At 37.0% G+C, this 22402-nt stretch overlaps 1 protein-coding gene across 3 annotated transcripts in view; it reads right to left on the reverse strand.

Moving 5' to 3' along the window:
• LOC135219152 (KH domain-containing, RNA-binding, signal transduction-associated protein 2-like) overlaps window positions 1-22402 on the reverse strand; it is a 227427-nt gene that overhangs the window by 15677 nt on the left and 189348 nt on the right. For all 3 annotated transcript variants that reach the window (XM_064255669.1, XM_064255668.1, XM_064255670.1), the window contains exons 3-4: window positions 7839-7955; window positions 183-480 (exon numbers count right to left, since the gene is read on the reverse strand). In XM_064255669.1, coding sequence (XP_064111739.1) covers window positions 183-480; window positions 7839-7955 — 415 coding nt within the window. The remainder of the gene's footprint in view (window positions 1-182; window positions 481-7838; window positions 7956-22402) is intronic.

Genomic DNA, 22402 nt, shown 5'->3' on the forward strand with positions numbered 1-22402 from the left:
ATATTTACTGTAATATCGTAATTATATGACAACTTGATAAGAGGTGGTATAACAATTTGATACCTAAAGGAACAGGAACTCGTGCGTAAACAAATAAGCTAATTTATTCAGTTTAATCAAGAGATATTGGTAACCGCTCTCCTCTCTCTCTCTCTCTCTCTCTCTCTCTCTCTCCAACACACCTGGGGGAGTGAGTGCCGGAGGGGGCCGCTCTCCAACCCCACCGCCTCCCTCCCCACCCCCTCCTGAAGGTGCTGTTGCCCCACCGGCCTGAGGATCACTGATGAGCTCCATCTCCCTGATCTGTTCTTTTCTGATGTCGTCGTTGTTGTCTGGAACGAGGTACCTCCGGACCTCGGCGAGGGCGTAGGCGATTCGGGCGTGGGCCTCCGCGGGCGAGGCGAAGGCGGTGATCTCCACGTGAAGGTCTTCCGTCAGGTGGACGTATTTGGCGTCGCCAGAAGCTCGGAGCTCCTCTTCCTGGATAAATAAACAGATAAATGCATAAAACAAGTTATTAATTAAAGTTTTTTAAAAAATAATATGGTAAAATTTATGTCTTGATTTTATGGTCACAGATCTTTTGTAGAAATATATAGATTAATATTCTCTAATTTCACGAGGGCTTGTGAACTAACGATTTCATATATCCTTTAAACGTTGTATTCCTTTCAAGTCAAGCAACTGTACTTATATTGACCGTATAAAGAATTCCATTGAGAACGAGCCCATTACGTCTTTAAATCATTTTCAAAGGAATGAGAATTTTCTCTCTCTCTCTCTCTCTCTCTCTCTCTCTCTCTCTCTCTCTCTCTCTCTCTCTCTCTCTCTCTCTCTCTAATGCAAAAAATAATGAATAAAAGAATAAATTACCATCTACACCTCCTCCTTCAAGCACCCTTGTATAAGCTTGTCCAATGAATTCTAACACGACAAGGTAACAACAACAACATCGCCCAGAGAATCGTCCTGACAAAGAACTTAAGTTTACCTAATTTCCCATCTGCATACTAACTGGCCATTTCGTCAAGTCTTCTCCGCGCGTTTTGCATGACAAAAGGAAGGAAGATTCGGGTAGATTCAAGATCCCACTTGTTTTATGTCGTTGAAAGTTCCAGCATCGAAAAACGAATGCTTATTAAATTATTAAAAAATGTCTTTATTAAATTATTTGTCTATAGGAGCTTCTAGAAAGCTTATGAAATGGAAGACCCTTAAATATAAAACGAATTCATCAGCCGTAACCGCGTTAGAAATCAAAGCAGAATACTATGGACCATTCAAGAACTTTTTTTTTTTTTTCTAAATCAGTTTGGTTGCTTGGCTATAGTACCCATAACTCGTTAAAAAAGAATCGCCTCAGGGGAGTAGTAGTGCCGTCAGTGCACCCCATGCGGTACACTGTAGGTATTGCACATGGTTCTCTGAGTAGCGTCCCTTCGTCTCCTATCTGCAACCCCTTTCATTCCTTTCACTGTACGTCCTTTCATATTCTACTTCGTTCATCTTACCTTTCACCCTCTCCTAACAATTTATAAACAGTACAACTGCAAGATTTTCCTCCTGTTACACCTACCAGACCTTTTTACTGTCAGTTTCCGTTTCAGAGCTGAATGACCTCATAGGTGCCAGCGCTTGGTCTTTGGCCTGAATGCTATATTCTATTCTATTCTGTATATTCTATTAAGAATAGGATTAATTTTCATCGCCTGCATTGCATTACACGTTCAGAGGTGGTACTCCTGCCACCTTTCCATCCATACCCACCTGTTAAAAACCCGGTACCCGGTGAATAGGTGCTGCTACCCTTGGCTCACCTGCATTCCGCTCAATCGAGACCTTATTAACCTCAATCAATTTTAATGTTTAGAATCGTGTCTTATTATCTGATACAGATCCGAATAACATGTATGTCAATAGAGTGAACAATCGTGTAAGTTACACAATACATGCGCACACACATATATGATGTAATATATATATATATATATATATTATATATATATAGATATATATATATATATATATACTATATTATATATATATATATATATACTATATATATATATATATATATATATATATATATATATATATATATATATCATTTACTGTAAATAAGGTCAGTCTCATCTGATAAAGTCTGATATATAGAAAATGAAAAAATAAAAAAAAATTGCTTAAAAGGGCCAAAATCCGTAGAATCAAAATGATCTTTAAGATAAATGTACAAAATCTGTAAAGGAAAACTTGAGAGACCTACTTTTTAAAAGCTCTATTCCCCTAGTTGGCAACTCTGTCCAGAAGAAGTACAGTAGGTAAACGTAGTATATCTCTTCCTTCTAACTTTAGTAAAGTAAATCTAAATAACATCTCCGTGAATAACATTCGACAATCTTCAAAAAGTCTGAAAATATTTTAAAGAATGTAATTTTTTAATCAGTTTCAGTATTCCACTTTGATTACATTAACTCAAAATTAAAAAAAAAACAGAAGATAATGTTTTAAAATATTCATTGTAACGCGTAGAGTTTTTTTTTTATTAGCGTTGTTCCTTATAAACTGTAAAGTTACTCTACAGAACATTTCCCTGACTAACATTCAATGAACATTTCCCTGACTAACATTCAAAGAACCTCAAAATGTCTGAATATATATTTTTTTAAATGGGGCTTTTCATTAATTTCAGCATTCCACTTGGATTCCATTCATTCAATATTAATTTATAAAATAATCTCAAGGTATTTACTCATTGTAATACACACTTTCGAAAAAATCTTAATATATTCTTTTTTTATTTATTTTTTTAATCTCAACAATCCACTTTAATTTCATCAATTCAAAATTAATAGAAAATGATGACAAGGCATTCACTCATTGAAACGCTATGACTCGAAATTCAGATTGTGAAATGAATCTTATTAGGCTGAGATCAAGAACATCTTAAAAAAACAAAAAACAAAAAAACAAAGGCTGATCCCATAAAAGGCCGGAGTTGAGATGCTCCCATCCGAAGAGGAGAGAGAAATTCCAAGGCACAAGCCGTACGTGACGAGGAAGCTTCATTAAGGGGCGACAATGGATCCATCCTCTTTGACCGACTTGATTTTCACGAAACACGAAAGCACGACGGAGGAATGCGTTGAAGAAGAAGAAGAAGAGGAGGAGGAGCAGGAAGAGGAAAACTGTTAAACGTCGTTAGAACGTCGGAAGTCGGGCGCCAATCCAACTGACGCTGCTCTGATGAACACGAGCCGAGGGTATGCAATATCTCGCACGCCTTGGCAGACTCCATAAAGAGATTTTAAGGATATGATATATCTCGCTCGTGGTGTCAGTTTCCTCTCCCCTTGCCGAGAGGAATGGAAGGACTGGATGGGAGAGGTAGGGGGGTTGGGGGGGGGGGGGGTGGGGGCGAGAGCATTAAATATCCACCGGAAGGTCTGAAGGGACGATCAAAGGTTACGACAGGTCTTTCGATCTTACTTCTGATGATAGTATCTGTTTTGGCGTGAAGGTTTTAGAGCAGTATTTATTAATACTGTTAGTAATTGAATAGATTTATTACAATAAAATATTTTGATTAAATGTTTGTATATCAACAAACAAATCAATCTATATATATATATATATATATATATATATATATATATATATATATATATATATATATATATATATATAGGTATGTATGTGCGTGTGTACATGGTTATTTCTTTGCTTACGTCTGTGATATCATTCATTTTACCGCTATGTGACATTTAGTATAATAGATTTACAAGAACAAAAATCTCTATTCACCCTAAACCACACAAACGAAAACAAAAGTCTAGATATTCGAAGATATTCTTCGAATGGCAGAATTGCCTCCATCGTTAATGGACATGAACATTTTGTTCTGAAGAGAGCAGCAGGGCGCCTTCCTCTTGTGCATCGTGTTCTTTCCTCGTTCTGAACTCCCGCTCGAACGGCTCGCGCCTAAAAATCTCAATTTCAAACTTTATTCACCGCGGAGCCCTGAGGAAGAAACCGACCAGTTACACTTTCGTTAAAGCGTCTGAGTGCCAAGTTGTCACCATTCTAAAAAGAAAGCGAAGAGATGGAATAAAATCTTATAATTACCTCATTAATCTCAACCGGAGATAGGATCCTTCACTCCTTGAGTATGTGGAGTTTCGGAAAAGTTCCGTTTAAATTTTTGAGTTCGTCGTAATTGTGTTCAGGAGAGTTTCGGCCCAGGTGACTGATGGGCTATTTTGCTTCGCCCGATTTTTTTTTTTTTTTTTTTTTTTCGTCCGTCTGAGTTTTAGTGCTGTGGGGAAAATGCGGTGGAGGGCTATGCTGTCTGGGCTACGAGAGAGAGAAGAGGAGAGAGAGAAGGAGGAGTAGAGAGAGAGAGAGTAGGGCTAAGGTGTAAAGACATAAAAAATCTGTTGATTGTCCAACTTTTTGTCATTTAAACAAAAAGTATTAAATAAAATTGTCATGATATGATTCCAAACCAATGCAAGTCTTGCTGAGAGAGAGAGAGATTGCCATTTTAACAGAAAGTACTAAATAAAACAGTCTTGAGAGAGAGAGTGAGTTACAGTTACAAGGAGTTACAAGGATTACGATGTCTCAAAGACTTGTTAGTCCATTTCGAGGAGACATCGTGGCTCACTTCTCTGGAGGAGCAGGTTTTACTGTGCATTCACAGTGTCCTAATGATTTTGTCTAGCTTTTTTTTTTAAACTTTCCTACACTGTTGCTGTTTACAACTTCTGGTGGCAGTTTATTCCACGTGTCACGTATCCTGTATGTAAAGAGGTTCCCATTATTTCTTGTCTGGTTTTCGTTTAATGTAAATAGGTTACTGTCTACTTTTGTTATGCCTTTCAGTATTTTAAATGTTTCTATTAGTTGTCCTCGCAATCGTCGTGTTTCTAAGCCATACATGTTCAGGCTCTCTAGTTGTCTTCGGTACCCTATTTGCCTGATGGATGGAATTAACTTTGTGGCTCTTGCTTGTACTCCTAATCTATTAATGTCTTTTCTCAGTGTTGGTGACCAAAACTGTACTGCATAGTGTAGAACTATTCCCTTGTTTCTGTATTTGAACTGCCTCTTTATGTATGCCACTAGTTTCTGTGCCTTCTTTTCTGCTTTTATGCACTGTTTTCTGGACTTGAAGTCCTTGGTAATAATGCCTCCAAGGTCCTCCTCTTGTTCTACACTATTTATGTCATTCCCAAGCAGCATGTAGCTGGTATGAGGGTTGTTTGTTCCTATTTGTAACATTTTACACTTATCTACGTTAAAAGGCTTTTGCCATTTTTTTCCCACTCTCCTATTTTCATTAGATCATTTCTTAAACTTTCCACTGCATCTGGGTCTGCTGCATTTACACCTAGTTTGGTGTCATTTGTAAATTTGGCTATCCTGTTAGTTAAGCCTACATAAATGTCATTAATGTAAATAAAAAACAAGAGAGGGCCAAGGACAGAACCCTGGGTAACTCTGCTTGTTACATCTGCCTATTCTGATTCTGCACCATTTATTACGACTCTCTCTTTTCTATAAGTTAGCCAGTCTTCGACCCAGTCTGCTGTTCCTCCTACAATTCCTAAAGCTCTAACTTTTGTCATCAGTTTTTTGTGTGGGACTTTGTCAAAGGTCTTTTAGAATTCTAAGTAGAGATTGCCATTTTAACAGAGAATACTAAATAAAACCGTCTTAGAGAGAGAGAGAGAGAGAGAGAGAGAGAGAGAGAGGAGAGAGAGAGAGAATAGGCCACACTGGGAGTCTTAAGTTATTCATGTCTCCAAGGTGAGAGAGGGAGCGCCCTGGGGGTGAGGTGGACGGGTCTTGGGTTACCCTGATAACGTCTGACATAATGGAGATTAATGTTGCGTTACTTCGGTTCAGATCTAATTAATTCTGAACGAAATAAAATGAAAAAGTAAAAGATAAAAAAAGAACAAAATGGATCTTTTCGAGCGTGAGTTCCTTATATGTATTCTTGATTCTCATTTTTATCTACACCCCGCGTTTAATAATAATAATAAAAAAAACTAAATTTTTGAAATTAATAATTTTTCACTGACTGCTGTTTGTCATGCAAGCGTTTTCATCAGTAAAGCAGATTACGAAGGAGGATTATAATACACATCAAATCCTTGACTGAAGCTAAAGGTCCAAGGTCTTCCCGTGCACAAACAACACAATCACATGAGATGTGAGCCTTTCGTTGCAAGAGGTAAAATCCAAAGCAATATGGCTTTGCGGAAACATCGCCCATCTTTCTGATAAAAACGGAAATGAGTGTATAAATTCTTATGAGAGACATTTGTATATTATTTCGAATGAAGTCTTTAAATGACTAAAGGGGAACGATGCTCTCTCTCTCTCTCTCTCTCTCTCTCTCTCTCTCTCTCTCTCTCTCTCTCTCTCTCTCAGTTTCTGAATCAGGTTGAAATCAACATTACGAACCATATGGACTAAAAGCAATGTCTTATTTTTTTTTTAAAGAAGCTGGAATTCAATATTCATAAATAACAAGAAAGATACGATATACCTTTAAAGAAAAGGAAACATTCCTTATCCTTCAAAAGATGCAAAACATTCTAATATTAATTTATCTCATTCTATAGTAAGGAAATTAAATTGCTCACAGAGCGCAAACCTTCACCAAGGCAATACAAAATAAACATTTGTCTGTCTGTGTTACATCACAGACAAACGTAATTGGATCATATTTTGGTGGAAACGTTCACGAAGATCCTTCATTTGACACTTACGGATGCTATCGAATGAGATTTGAAGTATATTTCTGTGACAAGTACCTTTAAGTCTTTATCAATATCATCAAAAAGTTATTCATGGAACAGGTAACCCGAGGAACGTTTGTACTAAATCCCGTCAAAATCCCTTCATTAGCTTCCACATAATCCCGTTAACAGACAGATAGACAGACAGAGCAGCAGACAACTGTGAGCAAAATACGAAGGCAATTGAGGTTAATGAATGACAAAATGACCTGCCTCCCATCATACCCGGAACAGGCTGAAATTCCTTGATAAATGACCGCAGGGAAGACCTTCATATTATTCTGAGTGCAGCTCCACGAAATGACCATTCCGAAACTTCTCCTCCAGTTCTCTCTGAAATAAGCTGGAAGGCGCTTATAAATGAGAGAGGGGAGAGGCCGCAATATCATTTAGAATGAAGGGCCGCAAATGAGTGAGAGGTCCAATCTCAAAAACCTTTCTGTGAGAGGCCTATTGCATTTTGTATCCGTTTTTGGATCCATTGTTAAGCGCCTCCCACAAGAGAAATTCTGCTCACAACAGGCAGCGTGAAGAAGAAGGGACCACCGGACCTGAATAACAATATTAGGTTATCACCCACACACGCTCCGCCGAGTCGCCCGTATTTTGAATATTGCCCGAAAGAGAGAGAGAGAGAGAGAGAGAGTGAGAGAGAGAGGAGGGGAGATGTCCCCAGTACACACACACACACACACACACACACACACACACACACACACACACTGCAAGCGACAGGCAATGAGAAAATGGTATGCGAACACAAAGAAGAGAAAACCTACGACAGCGTGCCTTTATATATCTCTTACACACACAGATATAATATATATATATATATATATATATATATATATATATATATATATATATATATATATATATGTGTGTGTGTGTGTGTGTGTGTGTGTGTGTGTGCGTGTGTGTGTGTGTTTGTGTGTCTTTGTCATGAACATGTATTCACTCTCACAAACATGCAAAGAATGCAAAAATACAAGACTACACAAAATATCCTACTCCAAAATTGTTTTTTACTTTTTGTTTATCTCTCATGGATCCTCTGCCCAGCACAGCCATCTTGGTCATAGTCTCCTCCTGAAGCCTCTTCATAGAGTTGCCTTTTGGTCCCAGGAGCTTCCCGACGAAGTTGAACTGTGGGGAAGACAAGAAGAAAACGTCATTGGAGAGAAGGATATTAACTGGTGTTAATATTTGTAACAATAAAATGTTTAGGAGGTGACTGAGTTTGGTGAAAGAGAATTAATGTTTCCCTGAGTTTGGTAAAAGAGAATGTTTGTCACACAAAAACAATTTCTTAATTGTAGAAAGATGAGAATATAATAACCTTGGTGAACTATAGTGAATATTACGGGAACATGAAACGTCGTGGGAGAAGATCTTTGAAGTTGCTACATCGTCTCTACAACTAAACATGATAATGAAGAATATATTTAATTTACTTGAAGAATAATATTCGTGATATAGCAAAATAAAAAATGCAATTTAAAATACTTAGTTCTAATGATCGAAGGTAGTAGATTAAGAGAAAATCTCATCCGAGCGATACGATTTTATAACTGACATCATTGAAATACACACACACACACACACACACACACACACACACACACACACACATATATATATATATATATATATATATATATATATATATATATATATATATATATATATATATGTGTGTGTGTGTGTGTGTGTGTGTCACTTTGGTTCCCGATGCAAACCACGCAACGTGAATGTGACCAGGTTTATTTTCACATGAGAGAGAGAGAGAGAGAGGGAGAAATCCTTTTGAAATTCACATCAAGGAATGAAACAGAAAGCAAAGCCAGGAGAACTGCATTACGTAAACAAGATTTTTTTTTTTTTTTTTTTTTTTGCAAGAGTGACGGAGCGATTCTCGTACGATATAAAATTGTCCCAGACCGCAGATTTGCATCCAATTACAGGATGCAGTCATGTCCTATTTAGTTCTTGAATTCTCCTGGAAAATATGCACCGCTTCGTCCTTGCATAGGAACGACGACGAGGAGGAGGAGGAGGAGAGATGGGCTAACTTGAGAAGAGAGGGATCCCTGTTTTTACAGCGGTTCATAAAGCAATCATTTTTCATGTGGAATTCCGTTGATTACACACACAGTTTTCTTTTGGCCCCCGTCTGGGTAGGTCCTTTTTGTGTCAGTGGTGTTTTTATATATATTTTTAAAGTGTGTTAACGCCTCAAATAAGATAATACTGTAGTGTTTTTTGTTATGTGTTATGATAAATGTTTTTATGAATAAATTTTAAGAGTCAACTCGCTGTATTTCAGCCTTGATGATGCAACAATGTAGTGGTGAAACGTCGTCATTAGCAATAAACCTTCAATTGGATCGAATGCCTCTCCCTGGACGCCTAAAAGTATGTATATATATATATATATATATATATATATATATATATATATATATATATATATATATATATACATACACACTCACGCACACACTAGTAAGGGTCCAGGGAAAGGCATTCGATCCAATATATATATATATATATATATATATATATATATATATATATATATATATATATATATATATGTATGTATGTATGTATGTATGTATGTATGTATGTATGTATGTATGTATGTGTGTGTACAAACTGTTAATGTGCGTATTGGGAGGCAAGACAAGAACTGCTTCTAGGATTGAAATAAATTCGTGTAAATCAAGAGTGGGTTTTACTGACTCAGTTTCGTTGACAGATCTCATTAAACGTAACAGAAAATGAGGTACCGATATCAAGGTTCCATGCTTAAAGTTAATAAAGGCTCGATCATCATGATTGACTTTCAATTTCAAATTTTTGTCACGTGAGGAGACTGGATACCTTATGAAGTTACACACACTCACACACACACATACTTATATATATATATATATATATATATATATATATATATTATATATATATATATATATATATATATATATATATATATATATATATATAATGTGTGTGTGTGTATTCGCAAACCACTCTGCACTGGATCCTCCCGTCTCTGAACATGTGACTGCTATTACAACTAAAAGCAAATCCGATACTTTTAAAACTGAATTAGCATCGGTAATGCTATTCACCCGGAGAGAAGCAGACGCTTAATTGGATGCAGATTATCAAGCAGACGAGAGAGAGAGAGAGAGAAAGAGGGAAACTCGCTCCTGCTCCCTCTTGAATTGGTGCTTGGTAACCCCTACACAAGGAGAGAGAGAGACAGAGAGAAACTTGTTCCCTTTTGCCGTGGTGCATGGAAACCCACCACCACACAGAGAGAGAGAGAGAGAGAGAGAGAGAGAGAGTAGGAGTTCTTCACTCCCCTCCCCTCCTGAGAAGGGGCCAGGGTGTTGGAAGTAAATTTGCATCTGAATGAGCAGAATCCTAAGTATGGGACAAACATGGAATTAATTCCCGGGATACGCTTCTGCATAATTGCCTCTGCGTCTTTTTTCCTCCCTCGCTTCCAAAGTTCTCAATGAAATCTGGGTGGTTTTTGCCGTAGACTTTCCTAAGCGGCTTCCTTCGTTCAGCTGGCTCTGCGCCAGAAACGACGAAAAATAAATCGTGCAAATTTTCCTGCGCGGCGCGTTTTGGGTATCGCCGAATGCAGTGTGTGGTTTTCGAATCTCTTTCCGCGTCATTTGATTCTATTGGAGGCTTTTTTTTTACTTTATCTTTTTTAAGCTTTTTCTAGTAATTCTCCCATAGTATTTTGATATTCATGGTTGGTGGTCTTATTGAGAAGCTGACTTGTTCTGACATTAGAATCTTAATCGTATTGGTTATTATTTTATCTTAAATGCACCTTTTAAACATATATATGTTATATATACTGCTCTCTCTCTCTCTCTCTCTCTCTCTCTCTCTCTCTCTCTCTCTCTCTCTCTCTGTCTTTGTTGATTTATCCTTCTAAAATTTCGGAGCGTTGAACATTTGCAATGGGAGTCAGGCTGATTAACTTGTGGGTTTAAACTTGTTTTGAGAATGATTTAATGCACCATGGGAGACAGAGAGTCAGAATTACGTGACAATTATAACAAGAGTTAGTATGATAAATGGATTTGTAGGTATGTATGTAATGATTATACGTTTCCCGACTTTAAAACTGAGCATAGCTATAATTAGACCAGTATCGTTTTTTATGACAGGATATTCGACTTTATAAAATACTATTGGATTCCTCTTGAATAACTGTTCCTACCGGCCAATCCGATGTGACTTAGCTCACCATAACTCTCTCTCTCTCTCTCTCTCTCTCTCTCTCTCTCTCTCTCTCTCTCTCCAGATCCATTTATCATACTAACTCTTGTTATAATTGTCACGTAATTCTGTCTCTCTGTGTCCCATGGTACATTAAATCATTCTCAAAACAAATTTAAACCCACAAATTAATCAGCCTGTTCAACACGCCGAAAATTTAGAGGGGTAACTCAACCAAGACAGAGAGAGAGAGAGAGAGAGAGAGAGAGAGAGAGAGAGAGAGAGAGAGAGGAGGGCAGTATCTCTCACAATTCCTATTTTCAAGGTAATCTTTAAAAAGGGAAGTAAATATTACGGTTTGATGCCGTATCAGAAAATCCTTAAATTAAACTTCTAGAAGTCGACCTTGCAAACTGTAATGCGTCACTCAGATTTTCTGGTGAAAAGTTGCAAGCATGAGCTCATTTGCAACTGGGTAGGCTTATATCTGTTTTGGTTGACCATTATATTCTGCTGCATAACTTTGAAAGTGTTCCAACGCCTATTAAATTTTAGGGTAATTCATTAAAAACTGTTCTACTCTTGAACTGAACCGAGTTGCAGAAGGTTTTACAGATTTCTGTAAAAAAAAAATTAATCATATTGTATCAGTAACCACTGAATTTCTGGCGTCTATGACCAAAGTGGTTAAGATTTCAGTGTGATATTTATTCAGATATCAAATGAAATATTTACTTCTAATTTTCATTAATTAATGAATTTATTTATTTATCTATTTACTTATTTATTAATCAATTTATTTTTTTCTTATCAATTTTTTAATATATTTGATTATTTACTTTTGGATGAACAGAAGGCTCTTCCAGGCTTTCCCTGGAATCGTCATAGACTTCGCCAAAATGTTTACAGTTTTATTTTTATTTTTTTTTTTCTTCCTTGAGGCTAAGATATCTCTAGACCTTTTCCTCGGAGTCTCAGCGTGGACCCAATTTCACGGCCAATTATTTCGGAATTACTGCCGGTTTCCCCTCCCAGGGCCGAAAGTGGCTCGATTTCCATCCGCAGCGTAATGACTTGAGGAGGAAATTCGCCGTTTATTAAGGAACTGCTCCTCCTCTTCCTTCCAACTGAGCACGATGACTGCAGAGGAGAATTTTCTCTCGGCTGATAAAAATGAGTGCTAAGTATCGGGCTTCGTAGGTGATTGAAAACTAGTTTGGATAAGATTAGTTTCAATTATTGCTTTAAGAGATTTAGTGCGTTGCCAAGCCTAGCACTGCTACTGCGGCATCTTCAAATATTTTTTCGGCTTTTAAGAGTGAAAAAGAGTTTCCGTGTGGTTAGACAGCAAGATAAAGTGATCCAGAAAATAAAAGATCTATAGGTGCAACTGGAAACGTTTATAAGACAAAACAAGAAAAATATTCCAGACATTTGTTATAACAAAATCTGTCAGTTGTATCATGTTCAAGCCTTTTAGTTAATTTTTAAATTTCTTCTATCTTCTACAGTTTCCTCCAGTCTACTCAAATGTCCCGCTCTATTTCCTTTTATTATTTCTGTCCCTCTTTTTTTCTTTCTTTTTTATCCATTGTCGAAGAGTTCTCAGTAATGGGATTTTCTCAATGACATCCTCATGGTCACTTAACCGTTAAGAATGATGCAATATACAACTGAGTTCCCGGATGCAATTTTCTTCCAAGTACGTCTTTTAAGATCCATATGACAAGAGGACTTTCTCTCTCTCTCTCTCTCTCTCTCTCTCTCTCCTCTCTCTCTCTCTCTCTCTCTCTCCTCCTCTCTCTCTGCGAGTGAACCATTTATTAGGACAAGAGGATTTCTCCCTCTCTCTCTCTCTCTCTCTCTCTCTCTCTCTCTCTCTGTGTGCGTGTGTGTGTGTTTGAGTGCACCGATTGCAATGACAGGAGGATCTCTGTGTATGTGTGTGTATGTGACTACACCAACTACACAATAGACTCATTTCTGGTTTGTTAATGATTACACATTTCACGCTTGTAAAGTCAAATGAAAAACAGGGTCCGTCTCTTAATATCTAAACTCCGATCCTTTTTAAAAGCGTTTGTTCTTTTGTAGAGTCATACTATTCACGTGGACCAAATGAGCGCCAACATTGGCATCGCAATATTGCCTTCTAAACACAATACAAATCCACTTATGAAGTCGCATGAGGCTGGTTTCGTCCAAAATCATTTACATAACATATGAGATCAAGTACCAGGAGCTATGCATGGGAATGCCTTTTGCTTTTTTGCTTTCTGAAAGTCATACCCTTCATATTGCGGGAATAAATTAACGAATTTTCATAGTATATAAAGTATGTAGCAAAAAATATCGCCTAAAGCAGAAGTCGTGTTTTTATGCCTATTTACGTTGAAAATACTCTTGTTTGAAAATGCAACTTTGCTCTGTAACTGGCTGGCATTATCGTATAATAAATACACTGGAAGCTTATTCAGTGATGCATGAAACATTAACATACATGCTGTGGTCACTAAAAGAACGCCACATGTCAACAATAAAATCGTTTACGTTTCTCATATATTGCCTCCATAAAGAATGAAGAGAGAGAGAGAGAGAGAGAGAGAGAGAGAGAGAGAGAGAGAGAGAGAGAGAGAGAGAGAGAGAGGCCCTGTAATATCTCAGAAATTTACATCCTTCTGAAGCCTCAATAGATATATTTTTGCGAAAGAGGTGACTGACATGGGAGTGTATTTAGGTATTTTTCTGTCCAAGACTATATATTTTTCATCACCCGCATAAGGTTAAACTGCTGCTTAGTATATCTTCATATAGGATAAAGTAAAATTTACAGGTATTATGAAGCTTCATTATTTCCCACCAACCTATTTACTAGTGGCTTATTGCTTTTAATTTATACGTTGATTAGACGCACTTGGGTGAAGGGAATCTCCGAGGCAATTATCTTGTTAAATTAGGCCGAGGTACAAATCTGATTCACATAAATTACCTTAAACAACAAGAGCACTTGAGGTATTTTCGAGCGCTGAAAGAGAGGATTAACGAAAAACATCACCATTCAGCCAAGGACCTCAGGTTGTTGAAATGTCTCACCCAAGAGGAATCTGTGCCCAGTGCTTTGTGTCTTGAAGAAGCAGTTGGTTGACTTTTTGCGTCCGACAGGAAACTTTGTTTCGCCTCGCGATCTGGCTCAGCATTGTACTCGATTCCCATTTTTTCAAGCCAAGGAAGCAAAGTTTCTGTTTCTGAGCTGAATACTGCAGATGAGTTATTCATTTGTTTGGGCTGCTCTCACATGATTTATATAATTTATACTCAAATAAGCACTGCACTCGTCTGACACTTCGTTTTTTCAAGCCACGGGACCTACGTTTCTGTTTCTATGGCGAATACTGAAGATATACTATCCAATTTTAGACTGTTTATTATCATTCATATTATAATAATATAATTCAAACTCATTTCCTATACGAGACTCAAATGTGTTCTGAACAGCTAGACGCATGTCGAGTCTGATTTTTTTGTTTCTATGACGAATACTGAAGATATTTTATCCCAAATAATCTTCGATTTTCCAACCCACCGACCGAAGTTTCAATGCCTATGCCGAATATTGAAGATGTTCTGTCCAATCGTTTAGACTGGTTTAATATAATTCATATAATGACTCACATAAACACTGGACTGGTAGACGCATGTCGACTTTCCCACCATAAAAAGAAGGTCGAACTTCTGTAGTAACACGCTGTAGCTCCTCCTCTCTCACCCGTGTGACACCAGTGACCGCCAGCTATTCGGCTTGATAAAGAGGCCAGGCATCGCTACAGCTGGCGTTTGCCAGACTGTTTGACATACCGTGAACCAAGGGGGAAACCTTTAACGAGCGGTTTTATGTGGGGCCGGTGTCGATGGCACAAAATACGCGAAAACAAATGCCTCCCTTTGGGTCGCGTCTCCCTTACTGAACGGCGCGCAATCTCAGTGTTTTTCTTTTGTTCTTCTTCTTCTTTTCTGTTTATACAACTTCAAAGACGCAAGACAAATTATTGCCGTGGCTGCGCGTCAGGTGTTCCTTTTACTGCCATCAGTTTAGGTCATCTCTGAGATTATCTCTCGCTTAAATTTATTTAGGGATTTGCGTTTCAAACGCCAGAGCAGGACGCCGCCACGGCTTTACCGTCATGCTTTCAAGATCATTTAAAGGATGCTAATTACGTGTAACCTTCAAGGAGGCATAAACAAAGATTCTCCGCCAGTTTTACTTAGATCACTCCCACAGCTTTTCGAAAAACTATAAACACGCGTGGGAACCTTGTCCACGATCACTGTACATTTTATACTTGTCTCGAATCGGTGGGAGTCGGTGTGGTTTTAGTAACTAAGTGGACGGGAGTCTTTTATTAAGTAAAAAAAAAAAGATAATCGTGCTGAAACATGGTAGAAAAGTTAGCATATTAATTTCTTGGCCAGCATCAAGCATATTCTTTAATACCGTCTCTCTCTCTCTCTCTCTCTCTCTCTCTCTCTCTCTATATATATATATATTATATATATAATATATATATATATATATATATATATATATATATATATATGTATATATATATGTATATCATATAAAACCTTAGATTGTTTTAAGGTTATGGAATAACACCTAGCCATACAAAGAGAAATATAATACCAAACTGATATGTGCAATGTTTATATAAAAGACCAATTTAAAGGTGGGATAGAAGAAAGAGAGAATCTTCACACAATAAACTGATGTTGAGCTAAATACCCATGTACATCACTAATGAACGAGAAATGTTTACTCGGACCAGCTTGCATATGGAGCTGAGTTAATGTTCTATTTTATATAGTATACCACCAAACGCTAAACCCCAAAATATTTATAAATAATGGGAAAAGAGTTTGAAGTAAACAATCTCTGCTAAAATTTCGTTCCAATGAGCAGGAGTCCGTTGGGGAACAGGACCCAAGTTTACTAAAATAAAATTCATTGTTTTCTGGGATCGTTCCCTATGTACTAAAGAAATGAACGAGAGACAAATTCACGCCATCAATTCGATACCATAAACGAATGAAAGTTGAAGGAACCAGATGGAAACAGCAAACAAACAAGAAATGTAATTGTGTTAGACGAGACTTGTTCATCCTTCTCCCTAAACTCATCACCGCATTGCAATGTTGTTAGTCTTGTCCAGATTGGCTTGTCGGGATATTTTCGTTTATTTTCTGTCGTTTCCTCTTTTTTTCAGGACTTCTCAGCACAAAAGCGCAAAGCCAAACTGTTTCTCCTTTGCTTGAAAAATAAAAAAAAAAGTTGTTCGTAACTAACGAGAATTGAGTACGTGGTTTTCAGCTCTCTCTCTCTCTCTCTCCTCCTTCTCTCCTCTCCTCTCTCTCTCTCCTCTCTCTCTCTCGTCTCTCTCTCTCTCTCTCTCTCTCTCTCTCTCTCTCTCTCTCTCTCTCTCCCCAGATTTTAGTATTTAAATCTTTATCATTACTAAGATTATTATCGCCATAATACAGAGGCCTGCAACATATCCAAATAGAGGAGTAATATATATACATATATATATATATATATATATATATATATATATATATATATATATATATTATATATATATATCTATATATATATATATTATATATATATATATATCACGCATTAATCAACAAATGTCCTTTAATATCTACGTAATTCGCTCTACCTCGGAATTAATATATTTCCATAAATGTTAACCGAAGGGGAATTTTTTTAGTTGATATGAAATTCGTCGGCTCATGGGCTCAAACCACGGAACCTAGAATAATTCAGGACTTGAAGTGCCGGCGTTCGACGCACAAGGCTATCACTTCTCATGATAGCCTTGTGGGTAAAACTATACGTCTTGAATTCTTGATTTCATGGTTCGAGCCCATGAGCCGACGAATTTCTTATCAACTAAAAAAATACCCTTTCGATTAATATATATGAAAATATATTAATTCCGAGGTAGAACGAATAACGTACTAGATATTAAAGGACATTTGTTGCTTAATGCGTATATGTGAATATGATTAAATGTATGAATCACAAACACTTAATCTATAAATATATATATATATATATATATATATATATATATATATATATATATATATATATATATATATATATATATATATACTATATGACTGAGTGTGTTTGTGTATTTCCGTGGGACGGGTGGCTTTGTATATTTGCATAAACTGTAAGCGCACATACATGTATATAAGTTCGTACTTGTACGCTTTCTGCTTCGTTCGACGGAGGTTATCCACAAGTGACCTTTGATTTTTTGTGTTGTCGATGGCCTATAAAACTAATCTTACAGGGATTCAACACACCTTTGAAATATTTTTTTTTATTTTTTTTATTCTTTTATTTTACGGGGGAGCGTAAAGGTGAGTTACATGTTTCGAAAAAGTAAAAGTCTACGTTTTTCGAAACAAAAATATCACATTCGCTTAGGCAAAAGAATTATTTCAAATTGATGTTAATATAAGTTTACATTCACCTTAATTGGTAAATAGGTATGCACATATGTATGGACATGCTGTACATATGCTTAAACGAATTAAATCACATTTACAAAAAAAAAAAGAAAAAAATCAATTAAAGCAATTTAAATACAAGTGACAGTCTTTCATTACTATTTATAAAATAATGCTTGTCACACGTCTCGGTTTTTTAAGGGAAATAAAATTTTTATATGGATCAGTTTATGTATATATATATATATATATATATATATATATATATATATATATATAATATATATATATATATATATGTACATTTTTATTAATAAAATTCGAAGTTATTGTTTCTATATTTCTTTTTATAATAACTTCTCTCTCTCTCTCTCTCTCTCTCTCTCTCTCTCTCTCTCTCGTCTCTCTCTCTCTCTCTCTCTTCTTATTGAGAATACGAAATTTTCTCCTATCAAAATTCCTATTGAAATTTAAAAATTGAAAAAATGAGATTTTATTCAAATCCGCTTATGATAACTGACGTTAGCGACTATCATAAATGCAAATAAATTCACCAGAAATACCTGGCTCATTTACATTTCATTTCTGTCTCTGGTTTACTTCAGTTTTACCAAGTTCCTTCTTTCTATTTTTTAGTGTCATTTCTCTCCCCAGATTCCTCCGGCGGAGGTTAAATCCTCCGGCGAATAATTGCTTTCTTTTGTGCACTTTGTCATTCTTTCATTAAAGTCTGTAAGGTGGTACTCAGGGTCCTTTTCTCCGCTTCAGGACAGCCCTTGATTAAAAGAAAACATCTCCTCTGGGTAAGGAGATGCACGAATTAATTGAAAGATTTTTTTTTGGACAACCGCTGCTGAGCGCCGTTTACGTTTGAATGTCTGGACATGAATCCGTTCATATATATATATATATATATATATATATATATATATATATATATATATATATATATATATATATATATATATATATATATATATATATATATATATAGAGAGAGAGAGAGAGGGAGAGGTGAAGCTGTATAATGGATTAGATGGATGGTCAACGTTGCTACGTTCTCTCTCTCTCTTTCTCTCTCCCCCTCTCTCTTATATATGCATAATATGAATTTTTATAATGTCACCGTGACATTTTTTATATGCACAAGCATTAAGCTACAAATTTCGCTTAATTTCAAACTCGCTTTACTTCGTTGATATCACCGAAGGGGAATTATAATTGGTAAGTGATGTGTTACCAGAGGAGCTCGAACGCCCGTCCATTGGTATGCTTTGAACAAGTTGCTGTTCACTAAATTTTATCACATAACCTTGACGTTTTTATATAAGCGACCGTTAAGCTACACATGTCGCCTCTCAGTTAGCACAAAAGTGTCCACGATAATATACAGGATTAGCGAAACAAAATTTATTTGTAAAAAATTTTCAAAGAGCTTTCGCTGTCTTGTGGACTTGATCAGGAGGATAACTGAAAGCTATAAGCTTTGTAAATATTTTTTCAGATACAAGCCGTTTCGCTAACCAAGTGCATTACTGTTGATCCTTCTGTACATATATTAATCCATGTGTGAGTAATTGTCGATGTGTGTGCGCACGCATGACCAAAGCTATAAATGAAAATTTCCATCGTCATATTGCTCTTGCCTTCATATCACACAGCCTTGTCAAATGGCCAATTTCAGAGGCCGATTGAAACGAACTTCGACTTCTCTCTCCCTAATTTAATTTTTAAATGAAAATCTTCCCCCTTATGCATATATAATGAGGGTGGGTGAGTGGCCGGAATGCGAGGTCCCATGAAATTGCTGGATTGTACCGAAATTATTATTTCGTCCCAAATACTCAGTCAGGGTGTTTAGGCTGCAGACGCATTTGTGAGGAGACATCCCTACTCTCTCTCTCTCTCTCTCTCTCTCTCTCTCTCTCTCTCTCTCTCTCTCTCTCTCTCTCTCTCTCACTCCAATTTCTCGGCTTCTCAATAAAGTTATGGAAATTAGGTATTGTATTACATTAGCACCCTCACAAGTCTTATTGTTTCGAAATGGTTCCACCCTGTTAAGATAAATGATGTACAATAACACCACGCTCTCTCTCTCTCTCTCTCTCTCTCTCTCTCTCTCTCTCTGTATTCCTGTGAAACCCTTATTGACTGGTATTGTAGAAAAACGAATCGCATCCTAACAGACTAAATAGCTCTCTCTCTCTCTCTCTCTCTCTCTCTCTCTCTCTCTCTCTCTCTCTCTCTCTCTCAATCATCCGTAACATGGAAGGATTCGAAGGCTTTCGAGTTGGCAAATCCCATCTCGAAAAAGAGACGCATCGTCGGCGCGTTCTCCTAAATAAATCTCCTATGAAAGTTTTAGATTAGTTTTCCTTTATTCTCACTTCCGGGCTAAATTGGGCTATGAGAGAGACGCCTCTGTTTGCTAAACCGGCACAAGGACGTCACAACCAGAGCGATAGATGCAAACAGAGGTTATAATTATCAGTGCTGTAATTATTTATTTCTGGGATTTGTATCAACTTTGTATCAATGCAGAGTTGAGGGAGGTTGAAAGTTGAAAGATGCAATGGTGAGGAGACCAGTATAGGTGGAGGTGTATGTGATCATTTTTTGGTTACAGAAGAAAATCAGGTGGATAGACTTTGGAGATGGAAAGGAAGCGATGAAATGGAATGTATTCCATGTAAACAGTGGGATGAATGTGATGAAATAGATTAACTGTGTCCGGCGTAGCTCAGATGTGTAGACTGAAGAGTGGGAGGCAATAATAATCGTGGTGTCAGGATGATTCTCAGCACAACTGGCAGAATAGACTACATGCGTCAAGACTGAGTGGTACCAAAAGGTTCTATGAATGAACAGAAATGGGAAAGACTTTCTTTTACGAATAAGAAAGGGAGGTTGTTGCATTATCCAACTGGTATCGCAACTATCATATGTAACCTGCATAGGCAGTAAGAAAGAGATTGCATTGCTGGTAGCTTTGGAGTTACTGGAGCATGTATGTACACACACATTATATATATATATATATTATATATATATATATATATATATATACATACATACATCATACATACATACATACATACATACATACATACATACATAAACCACATGTTATAAGAAAAATAAATGAAATGGAGCCATCCAATAAATAGTAATCGGATAAAAGAAAAAATAAGACTGAATGAATTCGAAGAAACGCCATTCCCCATTCATCTTAAACTGAAATAATGCCATCGTCATTTTTAGAGGAGACTTCATCATTTCTTTCATCATTTTACCAGCAGATGAAAGGTTCGGTAGACCGGAAAATGGTAGCATTTCACCGGAATCTTTCATCATCAACGGTCACAATAATGATAAGATTTCGAACCGTTTTCTCCTCCCCCACCCCCTCTCTTTTTCCTATTGGCTGGCGCCGGACAACAACCCTTCGTTCCCATTGGCTGATACGGTCAACTGAAATCACCCTGTAGGTGGCTTTGCGCCTAGTCTGTAGGCCTAGTGTACGCTGTTTCCGTCATGTCTGCAGTTGGAGAAACGCTTGTTCAATGCACTGTTTTTGCTGTTTCTTTACCTGGAGAAACACTTTTAGAGTGCGCGCTGTTTCTGTTGGTTTTGTAGCTTGAGAAACGCCTTTAGAAACAGCGATGACGAAGGAGTCTAGGTTTTCACGAGAACTTCTCCTTGAGAAGAACAGAAATATTAATAAGGGAGCACAAAGTGAGTTTGCGACCTTAAGACTTAATAAAATGAGCCAAAGGGTTTTCAGATTCAATTTTGGTTCCCTATTCACCGCAGAAGTAGCAACGTCGCACATAAATGTTCCATTCCAATAGTCAGGTTATGTAGTATGAAGTATTTAATTACGGCAGAACGATTTTGAAAGAACTTTGGTGCTTTTTGGAAAAGTTATACGCTACGAGAAATTAATGTCAATTAAAATTAGGCTCAATTTCCAAAGGAGGTTTAAAACCTGAGTCAACCTTTTCGAGTGCTACACCATAAACCTTTTGCAACTACTGCTCGTCTAACAACATATTGAATAAGTAAGTGCAAGTGAGGGAAGCTTCTACTATGGAATCTAATATATTATCCTGTGTGTGTGTGTCTATAGAGGGAGAAATTCCAGGAGAATGGAGAGAGAGAGAGAGAGAGAGAGAGAGCTCATTTTATAACATCTTAAGAACCACACGTTTCAAATAATTCTTGTTATGAGTTCATCGAATAGTAAAGCCCTTTCAAGACCTTCACCTTTTTACTCAAGAAAATCTGCGGGAAGACTGAGATTCCTAATATAAGATTAAAAATGAGTGACAGACGTACCAAGGTGGCCTCTACGGAGGAAAAGAAAATCAAATTTGGAGGAGTCAAGACGCCTGATTCGATTCCTTCGCCTCTCTCTCTCTCTCTCTCTCTCTCCTCTCTCTCTCTCTTACACACACGCGCACTTATTTTGTGTGTTTCGGTTACTATGCATTACCGTGTGCGTAAATGCCATACAAGTGAAGTTATTTATTACTAAGCCATCATATTGTACTATAGTTGCTCATTCAGAACTCATGTTTGTATGATGTTACACAGAGGAATGGCTTTCAATAAGACTGTCCCAGATATATAATACTGCAGAAAATATAATGATGAGATTAAATAATAAATCGTACAATTTTTTTGTCGTAGTAACAACTTCAACCACAAGAGGGCCTTCGTTTTCTGGCACGAAATCGTCCAAAGCCATTCGACGCGCGACTTCGATTGTGCCACCAATATCGGCTACTTCGGTACCAAGAATAGCGGAAAGT

The sequence above is a fragment of the Macrobrachium nipponense genome, chromosome 1, assembly GCF_015104395.2.
Source record: "Macrobrachium nipponense isolate FS-2020 chromosome 1, ASM1510439v2, whole genome shotgun sequence".
NCBI lineage: Eukaryota > Metazoa > Arthropoda > Malacostraca > Decapoda > Palaemonidae > Macrobrachium > Macrobrachium nipponense.